Source organism: Anarrhichthys ocellatus, unplaced genomic scaffold, assembly GCF_004355925.1.
Source record: "Anarrhichthys ocellatus isolate YVR2014 unplaced genomic scaffold, GSC_Weel_1.0 scaffold63, whole genome shotgun sequence".
In the NCBI taxonomy this organism is placed as follows: domain Eukaryota; kingdom Metazoa; phylum Chordata; class Actinopteri; order Perciformes; family Anarhichadidae; genus Anarrhichthys; species Anarrhichthys ocellatus.
Window position 1 is genome coordinate 569768 of NW_022280093.1, and position 22831 is coordinate 592598.

Here is a 22831-nt window from a genome sequence, read left to right on the forward strand (position 1 = left end):
ATACAAGTACAAGTCCATTTACCATGTACTACTACTCTCAGCTGACAATTCCACATTGCTACGCTCTTTATTTTATGCAGGACAAAATGACCCTTAACCTATTGAGTGTCTAGCATGCGGGAATAGTGACTGAGTGAACAAGGAGTGATTGTGAAGTTTCACGAAGAGTATACTGTACAGCATACACAGTGGAATAGCGCCTCCATTGTATCTGTGAAGTTGCCATTGGTCCGTGGTACAGTAAGCTGGGATGGGGTTAGTGAAGCCTTTAATAAACCAATGAGTAGTGGCCAGGCTGAAGCGTGTAAAAAAAGACACTGAGGCTTTTATGTTTTACGAGCCCTACTGTGTGAAGAGTGATGCCTCGAGTCTGAACCATCTAAAAAAAATGACGGACAGCCGCAGTAAAAATCGCTGCGAACCAGTTTGTGGGGGCACAAATCATTGTCGAGATCTTTTTCTTCTGGATTCTTCAAACTCCTTTGATATGTGGCTCGCTGTGTCCCGTAAACGTTGTTTCACTCTCCCTGCCTCCACTCGAGCTAATCACCCTCACATGATGGGGGTCAACGGGGGGAAAACGCAGCGCTTTGAAACTCGTTTGATTGATTGCTGACGACAGCAATCAGACGGCGCAAACGTGCATCCCGCGTCCGAGATATTAAGTAATTGCGGTCGCTCTCGTGGACATGATCCATTCCAGTTTTAATTCCAGGGAGAGCGACAGCGGGCGGTGTCCGTCAGAAACACAACCTCGCACGACTCCGGCTCAGTTCCCCTGATTGCAAAACGTGGAAGGCGATAGCCAAAGATAACAACACCTAATCTCCAAACGTATCTGCTCGACTCCAAAGTGAGGAAGCAGGTCTTTTTTTTCTTTTGAACAGTTCTATTAGATTAGACAGCCTCAATCAAACGAGCCAAAAGGAGCCGAGGCCTGCAACACGGGGAGGAAGCAGACTCGCCCTCTCTGTTCGGTGTTGTGGATTTGTTTTGACATGGCGGCGTGATTGGGAATTGGACATGCGGCGTATTTGCATGCACAAGACGCTCACTGAAGAGCGAAAAAAACTCCTCGCGTTTCGGAGATTTGTTTTTGTTATTCACATCCTGAAATTAATATAGACCGCCTCACTGTCATAATCAGTCAGCAGAGGCCGCTTGAATCTCGCCACTGACAGATGTTTTGTGGCCGGTGGCTTCACATTTGCTGCCCGGCTGATTTTCCATCAGTGCGGATCAAGTAATTAGATCTAGTCGAGCCACAAGCACATGTAAATAGTTGGAGTTTATGTTTTAGGAAGAAATAAGAAAAGTGCCAGGGATTGAATATCACCTGCTATTAAAATGTTTTTTTGAGTTTACAAATGTAGGCGTCCAAGCATTTCTGTCCAGGCCTGGAGTGTTTTCAGAAGCAGAGAGGCGCCTGTCTTAGGACTTTTTACCGTGGCATGTCAAGGAATGTTCCCCTCTGTGTGAGCGCATGGAGTCCCATACAGTAGAATTAAAGAAGGTCGCTTTGGCTAATAAAGTCAGACTGTGGCTCTGCGGTGAGTTGACTTGTATGTTTCCAATGGCAGGTCACTTTGTGTTTTATGAAAAACAAGTCTTCGGGCATGCTTGGTGATACGAGCCATATAAATACTTAACTCCTCATTCTTTTCCCCTGCCCTTTAAAAAACGGTTGAGCCCCTAATAACAAATGACAAGCTATTTCTGCTGAGCAGGTGTCTGTGATTAAAAATTCTCCCGCCTGCAAACCATTCATATGTGTCTTGTTGGCATTCGTATGTAGGTTGTAAAGTTTGGTACAAAGACCTTCAAGACGTCAGAATAAAATCAAATCAGAAGTGAATAACCGTGACACAAAGGCACTGCTTTGTCTGTGCCAAGCTGCCAGGTTTTAGGTGGAGGAATGCACAGAAACAATAAACTTTTTGATATTGTTCGGCCAATTAACAGAGGGGGACCTCTTCTGTGTAAAGCATTGGCAAAGTGTTATTCTACTCCAAAGCCTCAATAAAGACGGAAATTGTTACGCAGGTCCGCATACTGTTCAGAAAGGGCTTTTATGGGAATTTTATGTTTTTCATGTGTCACTGATACTGCTCTGTTTTTTTTTTTAAATATATGCCTGTTCTTGGAGTGAAACACTTTGTCAGAGAAATAATATGTAATGTGTCTCACATAATGAAGAGAGAGGCATCGTGTCAGAAGGGGGGGGTGGAAAATACATTCAGAATGAGTATTTACTTTTAATAAGCATCATTCAGAGAAATGCACAACCGGGCCACAAACGTTTATTTTTACAAACAATCATGTATTGTACATCTCACAGCTAGACTTTCGGTGCAAATTGAAAGAGGTCCCCCCCCTCTCACTCTCCGGTCGTTGTCTTTTTCCACTTACCAACAGGATTTTGCAGTTCAAGAACTTCCATCAACGCAAAAGATCCAGCATGTGGAACCGGTTGATGCGGAGGAACAGGGCCAACCCCAGAGGTCTTACGAGCAACAGGAAAAGAATGTGCACGAGAAGGCGAGGCAACAGCATGCGCCGAACAAGGCGGGCGGCGGGAAGAAATATGAACCATGTCCGAGGTGGAAGAATCTGGGTCTCGGGTCTCTGTGCGGGTATGTGATGATTCCTCCCGTTAAGATGTGCCCTGAAATATCTTCAGGCTACCGCGTGCCGGGCGCGCGGGGGGGCCCTCTTGTTGAGGAGATGAGCCTCAAACGACGGCGATGCCAAAGCCTCCGTCACATGTGCTCGGCGTGTCTGCCAGCAGTCGCACATTACACCGTTATATGGTTTTTCATATTTTAAGGGCAAGTGAAAGTGTTCCTGATTACACAATGATTACGTTAATGGATACGTTCACAGGGTGGAAACCCTTTCTGCCCTATTACAGACAGAAATGTTGGGAAAAAGTCTTAGAAACAATCCCCAAAAAGATCTGTCACATATGGTCTTTGATCGATAAATAGATCTAGCGAGGGCTGAGCTGTTGCAGCTGCACCTTGTGATAACTATACCCATTTGAGGAGAAACTGGCTCACGATAAAAGTATCTCAATTGCTTAAAAAAAAAAAAATAAAATGCCCGCTGAACCCTTGTCACGAATTGTTAAATAATGATTATGTTAGAAAAATAACCATTTTCAAAATAGAAGCAGGCGTAATGACTCGTTATTTCACATCATTATAGTGAAGCAGAGGAAAAGAAAGCGAGTAAGAGCTCCGGAGAGAAGTCTGGTGAAATACAGAAGAGAAAGCTGGGAGCAAGAGCCAAGGGCAAGATGAAAGCAGACTTCTCTGTGTCCTCCATACCTGGACGCCAGTCCTCCCACAAAATGTAAGTGTCCCAAAGCAGTCTATCAGAATCTGTAAGGAATACTTTCTACTACTTTCTACAGGGGGGGGGGTGTAACCTATACAAGATTTAGGAAGTGTCGTTTTACAAGTTTTGTTGTTGAAAGTGTAACCTGCATTCACACTAACCATTGTACTGACGAAGAACCCGTGTAAAGGTCTTTTCTTCCTCCGGCTCTTGGCAGCGACACCTCCTCAGCTGTCTCCACACTTGCGTCTGCCAATGCATACAGGCTCCTAGCATCATAAATCCACTCATAGCCACTGTTCACCGATAGCATTCCTTGGTGCTCACCGGTTAGCCTACACGCAGTACAGACCCCCGGGGCTCATTCACTCAGTCACAGTGAATGTGAATTGCACACCACCCGGGACAGAGCGTAGGCCTCGTTCGGTGTCTGGTGTTTCTCATGTTTCTCCCTCGTATCGGGCTGCCTCCTTCTGATACTACGCTCCCCTGGAAATGCTATTTGTGCGTACATGGGAACTGTCTCTCAGCGGCCCCATCTGAATATGTATATACCAAATTTCATTGCTCCACAGCTCCCGACCTTCAGCATACTGTTATCCAAGTGGCCCGAGCAGCTCGGAAAAGCCATCTGCACTTCTGTTTGCATCAATGGCCCTCTGTATGTGATGATGACGGCTCCAGTCCTCCCATGACAATATTACGATCTTTATTTTCCTGCTGCTTAGATTGTGAGGAAGTTCAAACTTGACACTTGAATCTCAAAATCGTTAATGGTCTCGTTGTGTGGGATGACCATGCTGTTTTTCCCATTAAAAACACCGGAAAAGGGATTTAACAATATCATACTCCCTCCTTTTGTCCGGTTATGTATTGTCTTACTCGTTACACTATCCCACACTTTTGTGGATCGTTATCTGCGGTTGAAAGTGCACTATTATCTGATCTTTTTATGTATTGTTTTGCAGTAAGACCCCAGCAGCATCCGTGCCAGTGGACGCTTTCAGCGAGAGTTCAGCTGAGAGTGAGGAGGAGGAGGAGCAGCCAGAGCGCCGTGCAGAGAGTAACACAGACCTGCCTCCTGAATACTGGCAGATCCAGAAACTGGTCAAGTACCTCAAGGTAGGGGAACGTTACCTGGCACACCACTGTTTCCTTCCTCTTGATGAATTGCAACCCCAAAATAGTGATTCGTACAGAGAGCCGTACACCAGCGGGCTACGGCAGGCCACAGCTGACAGGAAGCAGTAACGACCATGCTCTTTTCCAGTCGTCTGTTCAACAGTTTTGATGCTGTCCCGGGTCAGTATTCAAATTTCAAAAACCTCTTCAGAGCTGCAATGCAGGAAAACTTTGAATAGCTGGTATCATTTTCCAATCAAACCTCAGTCATATCTAGGTGCCACTCAGTAAAAAAAAGAGGATGTCAGATCAGATAAAGTACATATATTTTATTAAGCGGCGCTTCGTAGGGAGATGCTTATTGAAGTGGTTGGCTCTGCTCGTGGATTCCTGTTTTTTTTGACACAGGCCTGTTTGGTTGCAAATGTGAGCCAAGGCGCAGGGGAAAGAGCTGTCTGACAGCACCGGAGCAGCTGTACGCAGTGTTTGCCCACACCGCAGAAGCATGGAAATGAAGCGCGCCTGTGATAGGTCTGACAGGGCATATGGTGAATATTAATGTGTCAAAACATGGAAGGAAAAGAAAAGAGGATAAAGCAAATTTAGAAAAACGCCACTGACCCAGACTGGCTGGGAACGCCTCCGATCACTTGACTTCGAGATCGTCCGTCCTTACTCACTCAGTGAGACTATTATCTATTTATCTGGACAGTGTCGTTCAGACCGATTTTATTAAAACAGACTGCGTTTACTTTATTTTGACAGGAATCTGCTTTTTCGCACGTTGCAAAGCTGTCCCCTTCTATTTAACGGCGAAAAATACCTTAAATGCTGCTTCAAATTTAATTGCTTGATGTTATTTCAGCGTGTAATAGTAGTCCGCACTGCATATCTTCACACAGTACGAGATTTCTTGATATCACCCGCAGATTTGTGTTCTGTGGCTCAAATAGGATCGTTCAGAGTAAATCTTACACCGCTGTAAAGTTTAAGATCTCCAGATAGATATTTATAGCTTAGCAAAATAGAATATAATGGGAGGAAATTCCCACTCTGAAAGCACGCAGCTACTGCTTTCCAGAGAGGGAAAATAGAAGATGTAAATGATATGAAAGAGGCAAATTCAGATTTAAAAAAAAAAACCTCACTGGTTTGTATATTTTGTGCTTTTCAGCAGGATTGTGGTGTGAGCTTTAGGCACATGTGTGTGTGTGTGTGTGTGTGTGTGTGTGTGTGTGTGTGTGTGTGTGTGTGTGTGTGTGTGTGTTCCTGTTTCAATGAGATGCAGCCCTGCAGTAACCAACATGTCCCAGCGTTCTATCTGTCTGGAAACCACACAGCAGAGTTATTTATGGGGTTTGTCCAGTAGTCATTTTATAATATCATTACCATCAGACTCTGAAACTTACTATGAGCCAAGTTAAATATCTGTTTTATTTTAGGAGGAGATCTCTCTCCCCCCCCCCCCCCCCCTTCCCCTTTCCACTCGCTCTATAGACAGCCGTCTGTACTCTAGGAAGTCGAACACTTTCATAAAGCGACACACGGATGTTCTGTTTTGTGTTTTAATGATATTTATGGAGGAATGTTTGCCTAGGGTTCCGATGTGTTTGTTTTTGTACTCGTATGACTGGAGATCTGTGCTTGTAAAATGGTTTACATGGTCGCACGCAAAAATTCCAGCATGCAGATTTGAGTCTGTGTCTAGGAAAGCGTGCGTTTACATGTGTGTGTCTGTAACACACCGACATAACATAATTCATCCTCCTAATCCCAGTCTGTAATGCGTCAGTGCCACAGTACAAGCAAACATTTGGTCATACTTTTATATTTGAAGCTATATACATTTTAAAGGCCGTGTTCTGTAAATATAGATATATATGTCCGGCATGCAGGCCTTCAATAAACCAGACTGGAAACAAGTTACAGGACAGCTTTGCTAAAAGAGAATAAAGAGCTGTTTTACTGCTCAGGACTGAATCACTTCAAGCGGTAAGTTGAGCAACCAAGCCACAAAATGTTATTTGAGTATTTTGTGTCATTTCAAATAAAAGGAAAAGTTCTCCAGCTGCTATCAGTTAGGTCGGCCTGTGGCTTTCTCAACAGAAAACAATTTTCATATTCTCGCAGATGTAAATATTGTGTCTGATACACAATATGTTACTACTTACCTGATGAAACATTCCAATACCGAGTGTTCATAGTTTGATTTATTTTCTTTTTACTGAGCGGATGACTTTTTAATCCTCTCTTTCTTGAACAGTCACAATAAAATAATTCAGCAGACTGCTTTTTAAAGCGTGTCCCTGTGAGCCGAGCCTTTCTCCATTGCTTTAAGATTGTGTTTCTATTGCTATACATTTACCTCAAATGTAAAATACTGCAGCTAAACAAGCTGAGCTGGGCCCTTGACACACATGGTATTGAGTTCAACCCTCATTAAGGTTGCTCCCCCTCTGCTGGGCAGTCACAGTACTACTGCCCCCCCCCACCCCCCCGCATGACAACCGTTCTACTAATTGCGACACTAAAACTAATCCTGTCTCCAGTGTGCAAGAGCCAGTACTGGCTCACTTCCTCAACAGAAGTGAATTTGTAAGCTAATTATGTAGTTTTTTTGATGCTTGTTTTAACAACTACAGCACTCAATTAAAACATTAGATTTTTAGTGCCTGTGATGCATTTACAACATGTCTAATCTGGAGAATAATTGCATCATTGCGTTCTCATGAGTTAAGCCACTTTTCAATCCAAAGACCCGACTAGACGTTTGCTCAGCGCGCACTGCACGCATTTTATGACAGAAAGGCCTATTAAGTGATCAAGTTTTATGTTATAGGAGATCCTATGTCAAATATGAAGCTAGGAGCAACCAGTAATCATTCATTATATCCCTACAGTACCTTTTATCATTATAGAGCAGGAGATTGGGTTTGTTCTCGTCATTAGTAGCCTTCCCTCTAAGTCTGCTGCAGACTGCAGAGACGTATGAAACCTCATGCATCCTCTCTGGCTCGACCTCTGCCAAGACGCCACTACTTCCCTCTTACACTAAGCTCTGGCAGTGGCCCGAGTCCACCTGTCACCAGTCCAGCATTGCAGACATGCGCTCTTATATATCTGAGCACTTATACTCAATATGCACGTTTAGCCCCGCTGGCATGTAGTCCGAGCCAAAACACACACTCGCGTATAAAATATAGACCAAAAAAAAATGAAAAAACCCTGTACTCAGAAAAAGGGCCTGAGGTCACCCGGGTACCATTGACAGCCCTTTTAACCCCATCCCTGCTCCCACGTGCTTAGTGCTGTGATTTATAGGCCTGGAGTGGCTCATGCAGGGCAGCTTGTGTCTGCAGCTCCAGAGGAACCAGACAAGAATAAGACCTCCATTCAGTAGTGGGAAATGCATCGGCTATTTAGTAGGTCAGGCCGAGACACCTGCAGTAAAGGAAGAGACAAAATGCGTAAAGCATCTTTAAGTGGCTGATGTTGAGTTCACCTCTTGAATGGAATTTGATCCCTCACGCTGCTTCAATTCTTCTAAATCCATTTTTTTAGTGTGTAATTCCATCAGATGACTATCTTTGATCATTACTAGATGAGCTGCCATTAAACTTGTGAGTAATGAGTATTATCGTCATAAAAAGCATGCTGCAAATTCCATAGCGGTGTTCCTATGAATTGTCTTAATGGGATGTGTTATTGTAGAGGTGACTGTAGTAGCATAAGTATCGCTATTTAGGGATATATTTTGCAATACACCCTGTCATTAGCTATTCATTTTCTGTCACTTCTTCTACTTTAGTATTTTGCATTTATCCACACGTTCAGACTTTCTTATCTCAATAACTATTGGATAGATTTCCATGACATTTTGTGCAGACATTCATAGTCCCCAGAGTAGATTTAGGTGACCCCCTAACTTTTCCTCTTGCACCACTATGAGGCTGTGGTTCAAAGTGAAATATCTTGACAACTATTGATGCATAGTCTTCAAAATTTGATACGAATATTCAACGTCCTCAGAGGATAAATTCTAATGACTAATGGTGATATTCTGACTTTTCGTCTAGTGCCACTAGCAAGTCAACTTTTTCACTTTGTTATGGAAATAGCTTGTCATTCATGATTTCCTGAGGATGAGCCCTTAAGACTTTGGTGATCCACTGTCTTTTACTTTAGAATCACCATATGAGGTTGGTGTTTTTGGCTCAGAGTGAAATGTCTCGACAACTCTTGGATAATTTGCTCTAAAATTTGTTACAAATGTGGACAGTTGTGTAACCCTCAGCTGATATGCTCAGTGCTGATTAGCAAATGTTAGCATGCCAACAGGTTAAGCTAAAGCTGTGTTCAAAATCGCATATATTTTCTTTTTACTTTTAGTTCAAAAGTTGCATGTAGTATGCATTCAATTGCGACACACTACTTTCTCATAACATAGTAACTTGAACTTTGACCCCCTTGCTCATCTGCGTAAAGGATTGTGGGTCAGAATAGCCAGAAAAACTTACCAAAACATTCATCAACATAGTGGTTGAATTGGTTCCACTTTGAGCATCTGTCTGCCCCATCATGCTCAGAGAGTGAAAGATCTTTCACCATAAAAGATTGTCAGATGTTGTCAATGTTTTAAAGAATGTAGACAATACTTCAAGACCAAAGCTAACAAAAATGAAAGCACATGATCTGTTTTCTGTTCTCCCAGCTATCACTCCGAAACAGCTTCTTTTTTTCTTTTTTCTCGGTTGTTTTTACAAGGTACGAACCTCGCCTGCCGAGTCCTTTGAAGAGTGAGAATGGAGGAGACAAAGGAAGCCGTAGATCCACTGCTGTTAATAGGCAAATGGTTCACATTTAGGCTATAGCGCCGTGATATGGAGAACACATGTGGCCGTTATCCTGCTGTTGTCGGAGCGCTGCTTTGCCAGGGAGATATGATCAAACACCACTTCAGACATAGGTCTACACTGATGATCTGGCCCCTCCAACAGCTGCATGAAATAGATTACTGCCCCAGCCTTCTACATAGTGACGGGCTATTTTCTACTCATATGGGTAGCTGATAGCAGGACGTGTTACATTCTTATGTTCGCTTGAAATAATCCACTTAGGGCGGTCCTGACGGCTCAAATTGTTTGCAAAAGTGTGCAGCTAATAAAGGCTTCTGAAGCTGGGAACGGTAGAGGTGGCCTTGAATCCACTGGATGAGTACTCCAACTGTGGCACATTCAAACCACTGCAGGGAAGGGATAATATTTGATTGTTTACTTGCCAGGAGATTTTGGACTGGACGTTTCAGTGTCGCATATCAAAGCCATGTAGCAGGCCTAGAGTTACAGCAGCTAACTGTTGCTTTTGCGTGTCATGAGCTTCTGTTTTATCTGACTACCGATTATTATTTCCCCCCCCCCCCATCTCATGATCAAAACCATTGGATGTCAGCAAAGTTTGTTATGCAACGGTGCATGATACAGACTAAATATGGTGATATAAAAACACCATTGCTGCCTGCCTGGAAATTATTTGAACCATCTCAAAGCACCAACCCGAAGACTGGTATTTTAAGTGCCGTAATGCTGTCAACATCCATCCACAGCTGGGACATTATGTGGATTTATGACTTGTGAGGGGAATCTGAAAAAGGACAACATGTATTTGGACACTAAATTTAGGAGAAAACACTAAGATAAAGTCCGATTCAGGATTTGCCCACACATGCAATTTAAAATCTTTGGGTTTATCTTTTTTTAGTGAACATATTGTGGCAGTAAAACAAAAAAATCTGTTTTCCGCTTCAGGGACTTGACTTTAAATCAACGATCAGATTCCCCCCCCTCAAAGAACTTGTTGACTTAGTAGTGTTGTAGCTACTGTTTCTAATTGCTGGGGTGCAGGTCTAACATGATATGTGTGTATATAGCTACTGTCAAAACATATTCTGCTTTTTAAAATGCTATGCATCCTTAGTTACAGGGTTCCAGCGCTAATGGTGTTCGTTTTTATCTTCGGGGCAATGTCTTGGCGCTGTTGTCTGTTAGGAAGTTGTTTCTTTCCATCAGTGTTTACCGACACAAAGCCAAACACTTACCAGGATGTGGTATAGACAAAAAGGCCCCAGCAGGAGTGGTATTACGGCGGGGAAACAACAGAGGGAGAGGGAGGGTGGGGGAGTGGGGGAGGCTTGTATCCTCCTCCCTTTTCCAAATGCTTACTGTTTAATGTTGTCCTCCTCTCTTCCCTTTTGTCTCCCTTTTTCATTCATTCATGTTTCATTCATGTTTGGCAAAAGGTAGGCGACCAGACGGCCACTGGGCTCACTCTGTGCGCCATGATGGACTTTAATTTGATGCAGGAGACGTGCCAACTGGCCATCCGGGACGTAGGTGGCCTTGAAGTCCTCATTAACTTGCTGGATACAGATGAAGTCAAATGCAAAGTAAGTAGCTGTGCCAAAGCTGGACCTGGATGGCCTGCGGGCATGAACAGAGGCGTGTGTGTTTTAGTTAAAGAAACGCTAGTGCTGTGTCGAGAGGATGCCTTTAAAGACACAGGGTAGCAATTATTCTCCAGTGCGCCAAATGACTTGTGGGCGCTTTTTAAACCTGCTTTTATTGTGGCTTTTCGCCCTGTCTATTTTTAGTAGTAATGGTGGTGAATGTTTGGCTACTAGATATCGCTGTATGTACCCTTCGCACAGATGGAGGCCTCATGTTGGCATAGACACAACAGTTTCTTCTCCATAAATCATTTTTTCAAATATCTTACTGAGTGTTAAAGTTTATTGCGTGTGTGTGTGTATGTGTGTGTTTTTTTTTAGATTGGATCTTTGAAAATCCTGAGGAAGATAAGTCACAACGTGCAAATCCGTCGAACCATTGTCGACATGGGAGGCCTGCAGAGCATTATGAAGATCCTGGACTTGCCAATCAAGGACCTCAGGGCCTTAGCTGCTGAGACCATTGCTAACGTGGCCAGGTTCCGCAGAGCAAGGAGAACCGTCAGGCGCTATGGCGGTATCAAAAAACTGGTGAGCATAAGCAAAGGCCATCATAAACTAAGGTTATTCTATAAAAATGTACTCAAAAGTCTCTGTAATCCTAAAATGAAAACTGCAGACCAGAACCTGATCTTTCTGTATTGATGTTATAAAAACGTTGTGTCCTACGATTGCAGATTTTCCGTTACAACACTTCTGAAAACTTTTTGTGCTAAACCACAAACACGTTGGAACCTTTGGGAAAACAGGATGCTGCCTTATTACGATTTGATCCACATATTACCATTGCTTATTTATTCAAAGTTTAAAACACATATCCAGATTGCTGAACTACATTTTTGGTGCACAGCAATTTAAATTCATTCCCTTTTCACACTCTACGCAACTTTCCAGATAGTGGCCCATCCGTCCTTTTTCACCCGGTCTTTGAACAGAGCAGAGTGGGTGCCGTGGTAAAACAGATAGAATGTCCCCTACATCCTCTGACCTGCATCCATGTTTGTTGACAGAGAGACCTGTGATTAAAGCCTCCATGCCTTGTATATTTTCCTCGGCCCCAAATCGGATGTTCTCATGTGCAAGTCACTCACGGAGGCAGATTAATTTCACGCTATGAGACCACCTTTGAACTGCACTGTGTGTAATAGCTTTGCCTGCTCTGTCTCACTGGCCAGGAACTATGGATTAGAACCCTGAATGATGGCCATAAACCGTCACACTGGGCTTTTCAGGCTTAACATCAACATCTATCCTGACAGTTTTCCATTCCTAGCATCCCTGGCTGTTTCATCCTCGCAGACTCAGTGGTAATAGAATTTTAATTACACCCTTAATCACGGCCAACAACTTGCGATTCTCATCTGGAGCCCTCCATTATTACTCCAATCGACTTTTCAGAGTCCTTGAATTGATGTCAAGTTCACTGAGTTTGTGTAACTGCTTGTATGGAAGAGTTTTTTTTTGCTAAAACATCTGCGGTCTGTCTGCTTGTTTGCACATGTTTTTATCCACCCATCCACATGTTAGTCTTTGTCTCTCTCTGCTCAGGTAAAGCTGCTGGACTGTGTCCCCAACTTAGCCAGCCTGACTGCAAACCAGGAGAAGGACGTGGAAGTGGCTCGCTGTGGGGCTCTGGCGCTGTGGAGCTGCAGCAAGAGCACCAAGAACAAGGAGGCCATCCGTAAGGCCGGGGGCGTCTTTCTGCTGGGACGCCTGCTCAAGTCCCGACATGAGGACATGCTTATTCCTGTGGTGGGCACCCTGCAGGAGTGTGCCTCTGAGGTGAGAGGGGGCACATACTCTATGTTGTTGAATGTGGAACAAGTTGTCAAGTCTGATACAAGACAGCCTTATCCTTAAAACTATCATAAAGCGATTGCAGCAGGGTGAGCAGAATCCCAACAATGGTGCATATAAAAGAGATGTAATATGTTTATTATTGAAGATAATGTATAAAATTATGAAATATTTAAGTGTGGGAAAAGTTTGATACTTTCCATATGAAACCAATTAGGAGAACATTGGAATCATAAAAAACAGCACTGGTACATATGTGACATGAGATTAGTCCATGTTGTTCATGTGGTCTGCTAATTGTCACTATAGGAAAGCTACAGGGTTGCCATTCAGACTGAGGGCATGATCAAGGACTTGGTCCAAAACCTAAGGAGTGACAACGATGAGTTACAAATGCATTGTGCCAGCGCAATCTTCAAGGTAACTGTTTTCCACACTTCTGTGCTTGTAGACTATTTTTTCATCGACCTAAAGTCTATAACAGAAATTAGAGAAAAGTACGGAAACCCCCGAAAAATGAATGTGTGTGATCTATTTTCTGGTGATCCTTGTGAAAAGGTTTTGTCTGGACAATCTTTCTAAGTTTCTTAAAAGACATTTCATCTCTGTGAAACAGGCGATAAAGAAAGCAGTCGCGATGATCATTTTTCTAATGATAATAATCAGAGACTGCTTTTAGTGCCTTTAGAACATGGGGTAGTGTTGCACTTCAGCCTCTATTTCCTGTTTCACGGAGAAAAAAAATAAAAAAAGGAATGATTGTCCTGTCAAAGCCGTTTTTTCCCGTTCTTAAGTCTTAAACGCAGGAGGGAAAGCAATTTAGATTACACTTAGAAAATGGATCACCAGAAATGTTGTTCTCTCACTTTCCATTGAAGGGCTTCCGTAGAAAAGGAAAAAGGAGAAAGGAAAATCATCTTTCATACACTATGTCTCTAGATGACTTAATGTAGATCCTGACCCTCTCTTTTGCCTTGCAGTGTGCAGAGGACAAACTAACTCGTGACCTGGTGCGCACGTACTCAGGTCTGCAGCCGCTGGTTTCGCTGTTGAGCAAGGCGGACAACAAGCAGCTCCTGGCCGCGGCCACCGGAGCCATCTGGAAGTGTTCCATCAGTATGGAGAACGTGGCTAAGTATGCCGGGACTCAGGGTCTCAACTTATTACATCTTATTAACACATACACACACACACACACACACACACAAACACACACATATTAACGCCCACACTTAACATACCAGAGATACAGAAAACGTATTGTTGCCATATCTTTTGGGATGTGTTTGTAATTAGTTAATACAGATTAGTGTGCCCGAGATAAATCAATCATTATCCACAGGATCAACAGTCTAATGAGCCCCAGTGTAAAAGGGGGTTAATAGCAATGAGGCATTTTAGGCCAAGTCCTGTGCAAAGCTCTCGATCGTGACGGAACCATATCCCGCCAGATCCTCCATGTGTTGCAGGTAAGTCTCTGCCCGATTATCCATTGCCTTAGTGAACTGCAGGTGCGAGAGGCCAGCAGTAACAATGGATGGATGTGGGGGGAGTCGACATACATTTGCAGGAAATTGAGGGTCACAGAGATGAACATGTCCCTCAGGGTCCTGGAGAGATCCATTCACTGAGTGTCCAAAGTAGTCTGACAATTGACTTCCTCATGGACACCCAGGGCTGTATACGGGCTTCCCTGTAACCCCACCAGGTCCTCCAACCCACATCATCAGGATATTGGGGTCCTTTGCCTCTGTGTTGCAGCCAAGGTGCAAAGTGCCTACGTCCTTCCCAAGAAACGTTATCTAACCATAACGCATTTGGAAATGGGGATGGTACCAATCGAACTTGTGGAAAATATGTTTCCTGAGATGATGTGGTTAACAGCAGTCTTGCAGTATGTGAAAACAGAACACCAATAAAGGGTTCCGCCGACTTGCGTGCATTATGGTCGTCATGCCATCAGCACATATGTTACTTTTATGGGGGGGCTCTTATTCGTTCACGACTGGCTGTGTCGCTTTTTCCACTCTCACTGTATGCTGCTGTCATATCTGCCTTTTCTTTACCATTGTTTCTGGTCAGAGTGATTACTTGCGTGAAATGTAAAATTTTTGAACGGATTCTTTTTGCTTTGATCTTTTATGCGAGTCGAATTCAGTCTTTTCCCCCGTTAGCGAAGGCTCAAGTCAACGCGCTGATTTTATAGACTTCGGTGATGCGTTAGTCGGGGCCTGTTATCATCGAACCAAACACAGGCATGTCGAAATAATCAGCCCTGAGATGGGGATTTTCTAATGTCAGAAGACGCAGGCTGACGGAGCCTTTAATCATTTGTCATGTAAAGCAGAGGTTTATTTAAGTGTCATTTGGCTTGGTTCATTCGGCAGTGACACCTCTGGAAAGACTTTTGACTTGTACTTTAGTGTCAGATGATTTTTAAGTCAGTCATTTTCCCTCTAAAATAAATAATGCCGGGGGACCGTGCCCTGGCAGCCCCATACATTTCCACTAGTGCTCCTTGAGAGAATGATTTAGGTGTATTTATTTTCTTATTTAGTGTGAGGCCGGGGGACATTATATAACCCACATGCAGTAATTTAACACCTTGGTAACATATGAATCAATTCAAAACCTATTCTCCCCGTTGTAGCCAAGAAACTGATAATACATTGTCTTTGAATCATTTTTGAGTACTTTCGCTAAGGTGAGATTATGAGAAAATGATTTTCTTCTGACTCACAAACGCCGCTTAGTTCAAAATGTGATGGACTCCTAAAAATACAAGAAGGAGCAGTAGCACTCAGGAGGATCTGTCTTCACTTCATATATCGTAACTGACAGAATGATATCCTACATTTAAAGTCTAAGTTAAGTCCTCCCAACTGCAACTGAGAGTCTGCTGCCACATCGAGTTAAGAGAGGATTCCTTTACAGGAGCAGAAGCATGACAATAACATTCCTTTAAGGCAAGATGGATCCGACCAGATCACTGTCTATTTAACTCACGTCATCAGAGAAAATCATGAGGGGAATTTCATTTATTTAAATGTATAATATGTCACTTTTCCGCATTAGAATATCTAAAAACGACGAGATCAGTTGTATGTATTTCATTGAGTTGTGTACTCACATTATCCCGAATGTGTCCAACAATTTTCAAACTCAGAGAAAGGTGTTATTTTAATAAAGGTAATGGTACGTTTCATTTGGTCTCCTGTCAATAGCATCATATCCCCTTTGCACATGCGTGGTTGTCCTCCAGAAGCTGTCATTAATTGATTTTTAATTGAACATTTTGACCATTTATTTTTTCGATCTTGCTTGTTTTAAACTATACATTTTAACCGGATAAAGGATTTTAGTCATCAAACATCTGGATCTTAAGTTATCAGAGAAACAAGCTGAGCGGGGGCGTCCTTTGTCCGTCAAACAGCATCTAAAAAATGCTGAATTTTAACGTGAAACTGTTTTATTCAGTGTTTTTATCAGGTTTTAATCACCGGCTCCGTTGTTTTGGAGAGGAGGCCCCTGTGGATAATTTAGCTCCCGGTAAAAAGCTCCTAAACGATGAACACAGAGGGAATCCTGACCGGGAGACGCTGACAATGGCGGTGAAGACAACAACTCCCATGATCCCTCGCTACCCCAAAGACATATTGTGCGTTCACATTATTATCTTTAAATGATTAAAGCCAATGGCATGTCTTTTACTCTGAAGACGGTACACAAATCAAGCTTTGTAATATTTATTTAACATCAAATATTCTTAAAAAAACAACAGAATTGGCACAGATAGGGAACCCTATTGACTGCAGCTTGGCGTGGAGATAAAAGTGAACTACACTGTCATGATTAATGTGGCAGTTTGAAACACTTGCTGCCAGTACAGGCTCTCTGCCATACGTAATGACTTGTCACACTGTTGCTATGTAAAATACTTCTATTACTACTGATAATAATAATAACAGAAATAATTATAATGATGCCATTAGTCACATGTAAACCACATTTAGTGACATTTCATTTACAAACACTACAAAACACTTTTGGTTGCCCTCACTCTAAATTGAACATGTCACAAAGAGAGCACCATAATGTGAACAGAGTTTTCATTTTGTGGTTTCTTTCCCGCGTGTGTGTGTGTGTGTGTGTGTGTGTGTGTGTGTTATGTTTCATTTCATTTTTTTGGGACGATGTGGGCAGTCGAGTGTGAGTGAAGGTGGCCACCTCCTCGGGAGGAAACCGGCATGATGCACGGCGAATGTTTTTAATGTACACTTGAATGTGTAAGTGGATCTCTTTTTTTCGTACTCTCTCAGGCTTATTTAAATCACTTAGAATGTCGAGGTCAGGCAAAAGCTCGGGATGAAGTGACCGAGTCATTACTGTCAAAAAGGAAAGGCGGCTAATGGTAACAGGGTTTCGGGGGCCATGCGCTCATTTCAGAATCAATCATAAGCTGAGCGCTGCGCTGAAATGAAAATCATTTCGGAATATATTTTGCTACAGCGACAGCGAGAGGGAGAGGAGTGGATTTTTTTCTTTCTTTCATTAAGTACACGGTCAAATGAAACAGAGCTCGTGGCCCGTTGCAAACAACATCATTTTTTCTTTCATGTCACTGATGATTTGCGTGGTCTGGACAGTATAGAGGTCCAGGGACCTCCACTCGAGACAAGTAGCAGCATGTGTTAACCATTTTCCTGATTAATGATGCATCAAAATGAGAGGTGATTGATGCCCCGAAATATAATTACATTTATAACTAAAGTGTGTTTGTTTAAAGACCACATAAGCGAGTGTTTTTTTTTATAGAATATAACAGAGAGGTCTTTACCTGCCAAGCTTATGTGTGCAATGAAAATGCCTTTGCAAAAGTCCTGCTTGGAAACCCTGAAACATTATTTTGAGCAGGTTTATGGACACATCGATACGCGGTCCCTCGAGCCCGTATACCGAGGTGCTATGGTCACACAAAAATGCTGTAAAAGAGTGAGGGAAGAACTTCGCAATGGAAAGTCACGACTGCCAAGTCTCAAGCTGAATTTGCCATCGCAGTAATGTTTGGGGTGAAGATTGCGAGCTTTGCTTCCAATTCCTGACTACCCCACCATCTTACCTCTGCTCCAGACCTATGATGAGCCAGAATTACCCTTCCAAATGATACTTCTCCCTACCTCACAAAAGTTCTGTGCTCAGCCTAAGTTTCCTTTCAAATGAAATGGATCAATCTGTCCGTTCAATTTCAGGTTGAACGAGCAGCTATCTCTCTCTTCATTGTCATCGCTGGGTCTCTAAAATGTGTTACTTTCACTTGGGCCTTCCTCAAAGCCCTAGTTAGTACAAAAGGCAGCATTTTGGCTTTCTGCACTTAGTCGAGTGTGACTAGCATTGAAGAATGGGAGAAGGAAAAGACAGACAATCAATCAACAAATCTGCTGCACAGAAGCCCCACTGTGGTTGCTTCGTCCTCCGACAGGCCTTAGCGAGCTGTGTGGAGCTCAGTGTTTGCAGTAGAAGCCACTTCAGGCAGCCTTGTGTGATGTTACTCTTGCCATCACATAATTACTCTGGCTGGGATTGGTTTTCACATAAAAAAATCCTCACGACTTACTATCAAAAGTTATGACTGCGATAACAAGATAATTCTACTGTAGTCAACTGCGGATGACACTTCGGTGATGGCATAGGAAACCCATTGTTTTCCTTTATGGTGAAACATCACTGAAGTTAACTTTGGCAGCTCCTCTTTTCATTAGCAGTGTTTTCACTCGCTAGAATAGGCTGTGTGTCGGTGGACACTGACCAAAAACTAAATGACCTTGGCCATCTACAATAGCTCACGGCCCGTGCTGCCAGCAACCGTAGCTGTGAATAAAAACAGTCGTAGACCTTAACTGTACATCAGAGGTTTGTTGAGGTTTTTTCGCAACCGCATTATATCCCTTTTAAATGTTTACTGTAGTTTACCACTCTATAGCACTGGCAAACAAGGAAAAATCACAATAAAAGAGGGAGGGAGAGTTTCCAAGCCGCAGCAAAGCTTTGGTTATGCAAAGTACGTACAGGGGACAACTGTGGGAAAAGTGCCGGTTACAGTGAGAGCTCTATGCCCATGTGGCTGAGGGCACTGAAGCTGCTACAGCTAATAGCATCTTTAGTCACACTGGTGGTGTGGCTCTAGGGATGGCTATATTGGCGGTCTGTTGGTCTGTCCACCACTTCGAGTCTAGAGTGAAATAACTCAACAATTATTGGATGGATTGCCAGAGAAGTTTCACTGACATTCGTGGTCGCCAGAGGATGAATCTTAATGACTTTGATGATGCCCTGACTGTTCATCTGGCACCACGTTCAAAGTTTCACTAAATTTGAAACAGGCATTCATGGTGCCCAGTGGATATATCCGAAACTTTTCACATACGTAGCGTCACCATGACGTTGACATTTGTTGTGTTGAGTAGAATGTCCTCACAACTTGTTGGTTGGATTGACATGAAATTTGGTACATGCACTCATTTCCCCCCTCAGAATGAATTGTGTTAACCTTTAACCTTTTCTTTAGCTCCATCATGAGGTCAACTTTTCAATTTGTCACCAAACACCAGGAAAGACATCAGCCTCAGCTGTACTTTGTGTTGTGTTTGCTAATTAGCAAATGCTAGCACGCTAACACACTGAACTAAATTGGTGAACCTAATCACTATTATACCTGCTTGACAGCCGCATGTTAGCATTGTCACTGTTAGCATGCTGATGTTAGCATTTAGCTCAAAGCACCGCTGGGCCTGCAGCACAGCTGTAGACTCTTGTTTCTTGTTCCATCAGTTGATGTAACAAATAAAACCAAACAACGTGAAGCGATTAGTCAATATCACGCCTGCACCTCTTCTCCACAGGTTTCAGGAGTACAAAGCCCTGGAGACCCTGGTTGGCCTCCTGACTGATCAGCCCGAAGAAGTTCTGGTAAATGTAGTCGGAGCCGTGGGAGAATTTGCCCAGATACCTGCCAACAAGGCCACCATCCGCAAGTGTGGAGGCATCAAGTCGCTAGTTAACCTGCTGACTGGAACAAACCAGGCATGTTGATTTTTTTATTTTTTTCTCTTGCTGCATAAAGATTCATCTCATCTTCAACCCACACGTCTAATAGGGTTTATTGATCGAATGCATGTACTTTTTATTTGTGTCATTTTACCAGGCGCTGCTTGTGAATGTAAGCAAGGCGGTGGGTGCCTGTGCTACTGATATGGACAACATGGCGTAAGTCTCCAACCAGCTAACGCGGCCTTTGACATTCGGAGTACAGTTTACACAAGGCAAACAGCCATATGTGAGGTGTCTCTTAAAACGTCGTTAGTGGCTTGCGCACCGCCATTACTGAATCACCTCCAAAAACACATGTTCTTCTGTCATATGTTTTAATAAGGGAATGACACCAATTCCAGGATCTAAACACAGTATCATTAACCTGTCATGGGCTGATGCTTAAAGAAATCTATGTTCTTTTAAATTGTAATTATCCAGGTACTTTTCCCTTTCATCCTCGGCTTAATGACAGATTTTAAAAGCTTTGTTTATTGTACCTGCTGTGTTAAATATGGTTGTGGTTTAATTCCCAGTGCTTTACTATAGCTTTGTGGTCACTGTCAGGACTTGAGCTGGACAGACAGGCATACCTAACGCCCTACCCTGTCCAAGACTACACGGCTGGGAATAAAAAAACACAACACAGTGAACCACAGTCCAGAGCAGTCTTTGTTCTGTGTTCATTTAACCTCACCCTCGATATTGCACAACATTGTGGAGCTTCCATCTGTGCCTCATTGCTTTTACAAGGCTGTTATGGACTACGAGATCCTTCTTAATTAGCACTGGACACAAATACAACTTAATGTCTGACTTTGCATTGTTACTTAGCTGTTAATGCTGCCGTGCGAGCCTATTACATTTGTTTAGAGGAAACACCCAAGGGGTTCAATTAAACAGCGAAGCATGTCAAAATAAAGCCACTGAACTTCACACAAGAGGCGAAGTGTTTCACGCCGGCTCGCCGCTTTCTCCGTGTTTTCTCACGTTATGTATATGACGGCCAGTGCGTGTCATTTTTCAGCCTTCAAACTTGGCTGTAAACAGAAAGCTCTCGTTTCAACGGCCGCTTGTGTGTTGTGTATGTTTTGTAGCGATGGCTTATTTTGAGACATGTATGTGTACAGTAGTTTGCTGAGCAATTAACATAACTCTGTTTCCGGCTCCAACCCAACCCTGTTTTTCCAGAACCCCAGTAATTAGATGGTATTTGGCGAGCCAACAAATATGATGATGATGTACACCACACAGTCAGCTACAACATTCTTGTCAGTTAACATGACTTCATTTTTTTCCTCTTATACCGCCTTCTGTTGATCAGCACAATCATTCCCTCGTCGTCATTCTGATGCAGGTCATCCATAACTACTGAAAGTCCCAAAAAAAGAGAAAGAAACTCTGATCGCTTTCAAGTTTTCCATGAAATACTCATGTGTTTGTTTTCATTCTTAACCGGTAGGCAGTGTGCGGTTAATGACATAGCGCTTCCCCCAAAGAATCCTGTGTAGCTACAAGAGTGAACACACGTTGTTTAATGCCTCCCGGGTTTGCGGCCTCCTCCTCTAATCCATCACTGTCAGCTGCAACTTCATTGCTAATCTGTTTCATACCTGCTTCATGGGAAGACGGAGCTGTTTTGGCGGATGATGTGACGCTTCACTTTTGTTTTCGGGTCTGGATTTAGGAGGCCCTGTGGACTGGAATCTGATGTTATGATCCCTGTAGACTGATTTATGTGCAAAGGGAAGACAGATGGAGCAGGGGACGTCCCTGATGAGTATTCGCTCGTTGCCAGTCACGGAGATACTGTGATTAGGGAGTGTTTAAGTAATTATGACAGCATTCAATGTCGGCCTTGTTGGTGGAAGCACACATGGGGAACACGTTACATGTTATTTATACCAGACAACGGGTGCACTGTGGCGTAATTCTTTGGGTTCCCAGACCCTGACTGCACTTTTGACTACAGTCATGTATGAGACATGAAATAAAGTTCATGCCTAAGTAAACTTCACTCAGGGCCCAATGAAATATAGAGCGACCTGTCTCTGGCTCTGTTTGATTTGGAAAGAGGTCCTCTTTTTGGCTCTGGTTGAAAAACAAGCCACCGACATAAAGTGTAAGTTTGTCTCACTTTCTATTTATACATCTGTGTATGAAGCACTATACGCAGATGTATGTGCGTTAACCTCTGGCCCTGGCAATGCTGAGCATTTCCACGGAGAGTGATTCGAGTGAGCAGACAGTGGGTGAGTTTCAGGTCTGGAGAGGAACTGAGAAGGACTGAAGGCAAGTTGTGATGAAAAACAAATGCTGAAATCCATCGACGCTTTTTATCTTGCTGCTGGACCAGACGGAACAAACATGATCAAATGAGTTCCTCTTAAATCGTTCAAGCAGATAATTATGCTTTATCTGAATGAAATCATAATGTAGTTCTGTTTATTCTTTCCTTGTTCATCCCTCCTTCTATTTTACCTCATACTACTTTCTGTCCCTCTCTCCCTACAGGATCATCGACAAGCTTGATGGAGTCCGTCTGGTGTGGTCCTTATTGAAAAACCCCAGTGCAGATGTTCAGTCCAGTGCTGCATGGGCCCTTTGTCCATGCATCAAGAATGCAAAGGTACATTTGTCTTCTGCCTCCGTCCTGTGTCCTGTGCGAGCGAAGCACACCAAAGGCACATAGAATGCCCCTAAATCAAAGAGGTCTGCGGGGTTCGTGTCATTTCAGGATGAAGGGTTATCCCACTCGCAAAACAGAAGCCTGCTTATATCACCATGCTTGTCTCCTAAGCTCTCCCTCCAACCTGCTGCTGCTGGGAGGTTAGCAGGGGCAGGGCTGTGTCAGAGGGGGCTTACATGAACCCTGGGCTAATACGAAGCAGAGAAGCCGCCTTGGCACACTGACATTGGCCAATCGGGAAGCAGGGCAGGGAGAAAGACTTGAGTAATATCCTGTGCCGTGGCTTCTGATTTCCT

At 43.3% G+C, this 22831-nt stretch overlaps 1 protein-coding gene across 2 annotated transcripts in view; it reads left to right on the plus strand.

Annotated features, from left to right (window-relative positions):
* odad2 (outer dynein arm docking complex subunit 2) overlaps positions 1 to 22831 on the plus strand; it is a 40348-nt gene that overhangs the window by 6953 nt on the left and 10564 nt on the right. Inside the window, exons 8-18 of one of the 2 annotated variants that reach the window (XM_031872420.1) lie at positions 2416 to 2633; positions 3208 to 3354; positions 4308 to 4461; positions 10757 to 10903; positions 11285 to 11494; positions 12512 to 12745; positions 13070 to 13180; positions 13741 to 13895; positions 19660 to 19840; positions 19962 to 20023; positions 22361 to 22475. In XM_031872420.1, the coding sequence (XP_031728280.1) occupies positions 2416 to 2633; positions 3208 to 3354; positions 4308 to 4461; positions 10757 to 10903; positions 11285 to 11494; positions 12512 to 12745; positions 13070 to 13180; positions 13741 to 13895; positions 19660 to 19840; positions 19962 to 20023; positions 22361 to 22475 (1734 nt within the window). Of the gene's footprint in view, positions 1 to 2415; positions 2634 to 3207; positions 3355 to 4307; positions 4462 to 10756; positions 10904 to 11284; positions 11495 to 12511; positions 12746 to 13069; positions 13181 to 13740; positions 13896 to 19659; positions 19841 to 19961; positions 20024 to 22360; positions 22476 to 22831 lie in introns of those variants that run through there. The other variant, XM_031872422.1, reaches the window with a different exon arrangement.